Source organism: Triticum urartu, chromosome 7, assembly GCF_003073215.2.
Source record: "Triticum urartu cultivar G1812 chromosome 7, Tu2.1, whole genome shotgun sequence".
Lineage (NCBI taxonomy): Eukaryota > Viridiplantae > Streptophyta > Magnoliopsida > Poales > Poaceae > Triticum > Triticum urartu.
Genome location: NC_053028.1, coordinates 16,897,942 through 16,906,319, shown reverse-complemented (window position 1 = coordinate 16,906,319; position 8,378 = coordinate 16,897,942). Strand labels below are relative to the sequence as shown.

The 8,378-nt window shown below is 47.0% G+C and overlaps 1 protein-coding gene across 1 annotated transcript; it reads left to right on the top strand.

Annotated features, from left to right (window-relative positions):
- Nucleotides 1-1,662: 1,662 nt before the first annotated feature.
- Nucleotides 1,663-6,873, top strand: LOC125519678 (ruBisCO large subunit-binding protein subunit beta, chloroplastic). Its single transcript, XM_048684408.1, has 15 exons — nt 1,663-1,791; nt 2,733-2,948; nt 3,050-3,175; nt 3,417-3,554; nt 3,646-3,741; nt 3,898-4,140; nt 4,243-4,477; nt 4,556-4,725; nt 5,040-5,117; nt 5,229-5,300; nt 5,436-5,540; nt 5,677-5,769; nt 5,850-5,942; nt 6,409-6,532; nt 6,625-6,873. Exons 2-15 carry the CDS (start codon nt 2,739-2,741, stop codon nt 6,636-6,638), a joined length of 1,797 nt encoding a protein of 598 aa, XP_048540365.1. The 5' UTR covers nt 1,663-1,791; nt 2,733-2,738; the 3' UTR covers nt 6,639-6,873.
- The last annotated feature ends 1,505 nt before the right edge of the window (nt 6,874-8,378 follow it).

Below are 8,378 nucleotides of genomic sequence, written 5' to 3'. Positions count from 1 at the left end.
GAATAGAAATAAAATTTAAGCTAGACTCGTCTTCACTAGAATCATCTATCCAGATCTATGCTCATGCATTATTGTTAACGTACTTACATTCTTCTATCTGGATGGGCCGCTGTCTAACATCTTAACTCTTGGTTTCATCATCCCTAGCACCCATATGCTCGTCGTCGAGACTTTAGATGCCATTTCCTTGCTGGGCACCAAGGAGATACCAAAGGCACAAAGACGACCACTGTGCCTCGGTATTTTGCCAGCAGGCACTCTTCTAGCTGATGGCCATATATAAACAAAGGATGCAACGGGAAATTGCATTTTCTATTTTTGAATGTGTCATTCCTTTCATTTGCTTATTTTCCGGTCAAGATAGTTGCATCCTTTATTAGAGCATTAATAGCCGGATATATCAAATCTGGCACCCTATAAGTTCGCGAACAATGACCAGTCAATCATCAAATCGCCACGTCCATATCCGTGTACCTCATATTTGGTACCCTAAATCCATAGCATGCATCCAACATGAAAGAAACTACGTAGATGATCAACGAAATAAATGAACGCACAACAAACGAACACATAACAAACCACATATTCGAGTAATCTTGAACGAAAAAGCATCAGAGTTCAATTCACATACATAATTTTTAAACTAAAATTACTAAAAACGAAAACAGAGATGGAGAGGGCTGAGCATCTTCACCAGTTCCTCGTCGGGCCTTTGCCCTTCCAGTCACCAAGCGGTTGTAGCCCTTCATGTAAGTGTCGGCGGCAGGAGGAGGGTCGTCAGTGACGTCAGATGAGGAGTCAATGTAGTCGGTCATCCTTCGGATGGTGTATTTTTGCTGCCTCGCTAGCTTCGCCGCTATTGCTTTCGCTGTTGCCTTCTTTGCCGCATCGCGCGCCGATTACTCGATACCGAGCCGAAGCGCCTTGGCGATCTTCTGACGGAGCCGGAGGGCATCCATCTCTGCCGTCTTCAGCGAGCGGGGGTAGACAACCGCGAAGAGCTGCTCATCCTCATCGAGCGCCGCCAGTGGTCCGCGTTGACTGCGGGAAGACTATGTGATCGCCTCCGCCGCCCTTTCCCTAGCCCGTTGCCTCTCGTGGTGGGCGGCACATGCCTCCATTTAGGGTGTCCGAGGCCACGACACCGGCGACAGGAGTAAAAGCATCCACCGATGCCCTTGTGGAGGTATGCGTGGCGCGGGATGGGCCGAAGAGGAGGAGAGGGGCGAGCAGTGGAGGAGAAGCGATGGAGAGCGAAGCAGAGAATGAAATGAAGTTAGGTTTTGCTCCAGATGGGGATTTTAAGTGGAGATGGAGTGGGGTCTGTGCGGGCCATGGTGCGCCGAGCTGACGCGTCCAGACCTCCACAAACTCGCCCTAGATTTGGTCTGGGTTTGAGGAGGGCCGGTCAGCCCGAACGTGCGCGGTCGGTTTGAGGAGCCCGACTTGGTCGGGTTTTTATGACCGGACACCGCCTAGCCGTCGCCCGGGTCAGTTTGGGGTCTTAGCACAGAGACCGAGATTTGTATCCTGCTAATAACGAAAGGGTCCCTGTACAAATGTTATTACTGTCACCGGAAATACGCACTTACGCAAGGGTGGGAGCGGAAGACGCCACCAACCAATCCCCTCTGTAAAACCCTGGCGTGTATTTAAGAGCTACCTCATCCCCTTCCTCCACCTCCCCCCAACCCAAAGCAAACCCCTCACCCGCACCCGCAGCGCCCCTGCCCTCCCGAGGCCGCAGCCTTATCCTCTCCGCCCGCCTAGCTCCTCCGCCGGTCCGCCAAGGTAAGCTACCGCCCCCACCCCTATCCCCTTCCCTTCTCCCCTCCCGGCTCCTCGCCCGCTGAATTCAGCCGCCGGGCCGTCGCGTTCGGGCGTGGCGGTCCGAGGATTAGATGGGCAGGTCGCGCCGTGTTTTGGCACAGGTCTCCGTGTGAATTAGGGCGCGGGGAGGGGTTTCCGGTAGGTTTTGCCGGCCAATTCGGCGGGCGTGCGGTCTTGGGTCTGGGATGTTTTATGCCTTAGCCAGGTACTGATGTTTGCTGGCAGTGGGATTAGAGCAATTCCTCCCAGATGCCGCGGGCTGTCGGCGCTCGGGAGGCTCGCTGGGCCTCCGGCTTCATGCATAGCCCGCTGTGAAGGGTACATTGGCGCAGAACGGTGTTACGGTGTGCCATTGGGAAGTGGTGTAGCCGCTGCGAATTGCTTCTCTATGGGGTGTGTGCTCTGCAGGCGGTTCAGGGCTCGCGCTCTGTCGGCCGTGTGCCTGTTTGGGTTTTGTGGTGCTCTTATTCGGGTGGCCAGAGCAGGAGCTACATCTGCCGTTCAATTTTGCGATGAGAATTGCAGTTTGCTTGCACACTGACTAGCTAATTTTAAATCCCCAATATTGTTGTCATTGGTTGGCCGTACTTGTTGTTTCTAGAACACAGAGTAGTAGAGTGGTCAACTGCTGTTTCTGCATAATTTGAGGACACTAATAAAATTCTGTTTTCAACCAATACATGGAACACCTTGCTAATTCACATTCTTGTTTCGGTGTACATCTGTAGGACACAAACAAATAAGGTGTCTATTTTGATTTAGTGCCTTTGCCTCCACTGCCTTTATCTGGAGTGAAGCTTGCTTGTGTGTCCTTGTGATTACAAGATCTCCATATTCATAGATTTGTATATGTTGTAGTATATATATTGTTCTGTCATTCTGATATTATCATTGCTTCACAGGAAAACATGGCTTCACCATTTGGTGCCACTTCTACCGTTGGGCTCATGGCAGCTCCATCTGGCATTGTATCAGACAAGAAGCCATTTTCACTGTCATCTATCTCCCTTGCCGACAGGCCACGACATGTGCGCCTTCAGAGGAAATGCAACTTCAGGGTAAAAGCCGCCAAGGAGCTCTACTTCAACAAGGATGGCTCAGCCACCAAGAAGCTCCAGGTGAGCTTCACATATCTTATACATAATATTTTGTTTTCTCACTACGTGAAGGTGCCTGGTGAGTCTTCAACAAACACTGAGTAGTTGTTTCCATATCGTAGGTTGGAGTCAACAAGCTTGCAGATCTTGTTGGAGTTACCTTGGGACCAAAGGGAAGGAATGTTGTTTTGGAGAGCAAGTACGGCTCCCCTAAGATTGTCAATGATGGTGTTACAGTTGCAAGAGAGGTATGTTGCATATTACCATGTGATGAGTCAATCGGCCAGTTTTTCTGCTACACTTCTAGTACTGAGAAGATTGCTTTTAGTAATCATGCACATATTTTTTGTCACTCAAAGCACATGAGTTTGCATGTTGTATTCGTATATACATGGATCTAGTGTAATTACTTTCTGGCAATACGAGCATGCTCATGATTTTAGTTTAATGCCCCAGCTGAATATTCAAGTAACAATTGTTGCACTGCAGGTTGAGCTGGAGGATCCTGTTGAAAATATTGGAGCTAAGTTGGTTAGGCAAGCTGCAGCGAAGACCAACGATTTAGCTGGAGACGGGACAACTACTTCTGTCGTTCTTGCTCAGGGGCTCATTGCTGAGGGTGTTAAGGTATGCCACTAGAAGAAATTTATTGTTACATGTGATTTGTGTGTGGTGTTACTGTTCTGTAAAACCTAAAAATGTGTCTGTTACTATTCAGGTTATTGCAGCTGGTGCTAACCCTGTTCAAATTACTCGTGGTATTGAGAAAACAGCGAAAGCACTAGTCCTTGAACTTAAGAAGATGTCAAAGGAGGTAAAACTAATCATTAGGCTATTATGCTGTCAAAGTGTTCCTAGTTTTGGCAATCTGGCCCTTAATTGTATTTAACTGATGCCCAACTTGAGTGAAATGGCTGGTATATGTAATATGCCTATTAGTTCTATTTACAAATGCATGTTCTTGCTGCAGGTTGAAGACAGTGAGCTTGCCGATGTTGCTGCGGTCAGTGCTGGCAACAACTACGAAATCGGTAACATGATAGCAGAGGCTATGAGCAAGGTCGGACGGAAGGGAGTGGTTACCCTTGAAGAGGGGAGGAGTTCCGAGAACAATCTTTATGTTGTGGAGGGAATGCAGTTTGAGCGTGGTTATATCTCTCCTTATTTCGTCACTGACAGCGAGAAAATGACCACCGAGTACGAGAACTGCAAGGTAAGCTGTAATCTGAGCATCTATCAGTTTGTTTTTGCTACTGCTTACTGTCTTTATGGTTCAGTTTCAGATTATTAATGTGTTCTGATCTTCTTTCTTCAGCTGCTTTTGGTTGACAAGAAAATCACCAATGCACGGGATCTTATCAATGTTCTGGAGGAAGCCATCAGGGGTCAATACCCAATCCTGATCATTGCTGAGGATATTGAGCAGGAGGCTCTTGCAACCCTTGTTGTCAACAAGCTCAGAGGTTCTTTGAAAATTTGCGCTATCAAAGCCCCTGGTTTTGGAGAGCGCAAGACCCAGTACCTGGACGACATTGCCATCCTCACCGGAGGTGAGGCGAAAATACATCTCAAATGAATGTTTCCATGATCACCAATGCTTCTTGTTCATGACGTGCATTTTTTCGCAGGAACTGTAATCAGAGACGAGGTTGGACTCACACTTGACAAGGCAGATAACACAGTTCTAGGAACGGCTGCAAAGGTTGTCCTTACAAAGGAGTCCACAACAATTGTTGGTGATGGCAGCACCCAGGAAGAAGTGACTAAGAGGGTTGCACAGATCAAAAATCTCATTGAGGTATGTCATTTTCTGAGTTCTAGAAGGCTCCATTTCATCATGCCTGGTACTGTGTGCAGATTGGAAATTTCTTCATATTAGAATGTACTCCCTCTGTCCCATAATGTAAGACGTTTTTTGATACCAGACTAGTGTCAAAAAGCGTCTTACATTATGGGACGGAGGGAGTAGTTTGGTTGGTTTACATGCTTCATCCTGGGCGCATGTTATAAATTTCTTTGTTTGAGCTCTGTGTGTGGCTGTTCTGTTTATCCCAGACTTAAAAAGCATTGTAGTCTTAAGTCTGATTCTAAGTGGTTATTGCTGACTCACAGGCAGCAGAGCAAGACTACGAGAAGGAAAAACTCAATGAGAGGATTGCAAAGCTCGCCGGTGGTGTTGCTGTTATTCAGGTATTAATGGAGGACACTATTATTTTTGGCATGCTGCTCTTTTGCTTGATTCCCCGTTGGAAGGAAGGATGGCATGTTAACTGTAGTAACCCATGGCTTGTGACTTGGTAGGTGGGAGCACAAACAGAAACTGAACTTAAGGAGAAGAAGTTGAGAGTTGAGGATGCTCTAAACGCAACCAAGGTAAGTCAAACAATGTTGTGTCCTTAAATAATTTTAGCTGTCAGCTTTGTATCTGCTTATCAAAGAAGCAGAGTTAAGCCCATTAGTTTATTTATTATTCTTTCAGCATTCTGAATTGCTTCTTATTTTTCGCAGGCTGCTGTTGAGGAAGGTATTGTTGTTGGTGGAGGGTGCACTCTTTTGAGGCTGGCTGCTAAGGTTGATGCCATCAAGGACACCCTCGATAACGACGAGCAGAAGGTAAAAACCAAATGAAATTCCTCAAGGCTTCTAATACTTGCACACAATGCAGTCCGGTGCAAGTGGGTCACAAACAATCATGTTGAATCATTGAGCATTCAAGTTTGACATGCTGTAATGCCAACTTTTCTACTAGGTCGGAGCAGAGATAGTGAGGAGGGCGCTGTGCTACCCACTCAAATTGATCGCCAAGAATGCTGGTGTCAATGGCAGTGTTGTTACCGAGAAGGTTAGAGTTTGTTTACTAAAAATAAATGTTGTTATTTTCCTGCATGTATCCTACTAACATGAAAAATGCTGCTGTACCAGGTTCTTTCTAACGACAACTTCAAGTTCGGCTACAACGCTGCCACTGGGCAGTACGAGGACTTGATGGCTGCTGGTATCATCGACCCCACTAAGGTATGTAGCCCTACGGGCGCCCCCACAGTCATCCTTTGCACCATTCTGAAATGGATAGAGTGCAGTCTTGATAGTTGGGTTGCATCTTGCTTTTTTAACTGGGCAAAACCACCCTTTTTCTTTTGGGAGATTTAGTGTTACTACTTTGGAATAAAGTGTCCAGATGTAAGCTTGTAGAGTCTAGTCCAAGAAAGACAAAAGGAAACGATGTGGATAATGAAAGCTAATCTATATTAGCTTTAATCTTGTACAATTGCAAAAAAATTAAAAAGCCAGAAGAACCTGGGGAGCTGCGAAAAGATAAAGGGAGAGGGAAAAAGGAAGCAACTATGGTTGAAATAAAGACCATGATAATGCTATATGGTTCCTCTCTTCCCCCAGTATTGTCTGCTGAAAAAAAAAACTACAGATGGAAGATGATCCTCATTTTCTGTTCCTGACGATGAACTCTGCATAATTGATGCAGGTGGTGAGATGTTGCCTGGAGCATGCCGCGTCGGTGGCCAAGACCTTCCTGACGTCGGACGTGGTGGTCGTTGAGATCAAGGAGCCCGAGGCCGCGCCCCTCGCCAACCCCATGGATAACTCCGGTAAGCTTCAAACCTTTTTAGCATGTGAACAAACGTTACACTGCTTGTACGAAGCATGTTGCTGATCCGTGCTTGCTTTGATGATGGACCAGGCTTTGGATACTGATGAGCAACACGGCTGAGTTTCTCCGGAGGACGTGGTTTAATTTTTGGTAGCATGAACCAAGTTTTGAGAGATTGATGATGATGATGATGGTAGTTTTGAGATAAGAAAAATGCAATGTGATGTGCCGCCAGAAAGGCGAAATAAGCAGAGAAACATTTAGCGGAAATTTCTTGATGTAATTGGAACAGCATACGGCTCTTGTTTTACGCGCAGGAATGTACGCCATTTCACGTCTCGGTTCTGTGTTTCGTTTCAGAGTTGCTATTGGCACTACGTTAGTGTTGTGTTGAACACTCTGGTTCTTTGATTTTCATCAAAGAAACAGCCAGTCCCTACAACGTTTTACTATTTGTGTTACTGGGAACTAAGATAACCCGGGAGCACCCTCTGCCATCTAGCTTCAATCCTTCTCCATCGCCAGACCAGCTGCTAGTCCTCCAAACCGAATTGCTAAATTTTGAGGTAAGATAATGACGTTTAGGGTTTTTACCCATGTATTCTTGAGATAATAATGGTCTCTCCTCCCAGATCCTAAGGCTTCTTCTAGCCTTACATTATTAGGTAAAAGGCAAATAGAAGCGCACTGAAAAGCAAAAGGAAGCTATGATACTCTTCATTCGCGATTCAAATGGTGACAGGCGGGGGCGGTCAGGCAGGGCATCGCGAGCCGTTGGATTGGGGGGCGGACGATAGCGGTGAGCTGTAGCTCCTTGACGAAGCAAGCAGTAAGGGCATGTACAATAGGTATATCTTAGCCTTATCATTGCTGATGTGGAGGAGAGAGAAATAGAAAAAGAGTTTTGTCTTATCTTAGTCAAGAGATGATCTCTTAGCACAGTTTGTCTCACCACAAATTTAGAAACATTGATAAGACTAAGATATAACCCATTATACGTTATGTTTTATTGTCATATATCTTAATTGCATGATGGGTGTAAGATAAGACTGTCTTATCAATCATTGTATATGCCCTTATTAGATGGATGGGCGAGCTAAGTCTCCGTTGGATGCGGATCAGACGGATGGGCGAGGTAGGAGATGGCACCGAAGGTGAAGTGTTATCCTTCTTTCAGTTCACAACATTAAAAATGTTCAATTCTTCAGTCCAAGTCTTGACCCAGTCGTATACTCTCTCTTTTTTTGAGCAACGACCCAGTCACAAACGAAACAGTAGTTGCCGCAAAAAAAAAAAAGAATAGCGCGAGCCCGGCAAAGATAACAAAGCCCCACGTACTGAGAGAGCGGAGGGCGAACAACATTCGAAACCGTAGGCGCGCGCGCAGCCCCACGCCGCCTGCCGCCGCCGCTCACCTCCACACTTTCTTTCCCAGCAACCAACGCCGCCTGCAGGCCCCCACGAAATGGACCCCGCCGTCATCGTATCATCCGGCATGGACAAGTTCCGCAAGCGCTTGCGTGAGCTACGGGCGGACGCGGAGGTCCCGACGACCCAAGCGCTCGAGGTCCTGTGAAAGGAGATTGCGGACTACGATGCCGCCCGCGTGGCGGAGTCACGGGCCAGGTGCGACGGCGTTGAGGATTCCTTCGACGAGTAACGAGTACGGTGATGATGTCTCCGAGGAGGACGAGGAGTCGGAGGCTGGCGGCGGGCGACGACGACGAGAAGGCGGAGAAGCCGCGGCTGGAGGAGGAGGCGCCAAGGATTCTTTTTCTTTCATGGTAATACGTATCTCATTCATATATCATAAAGATTAAAGTACAAGTCACGCAAGAATTGAC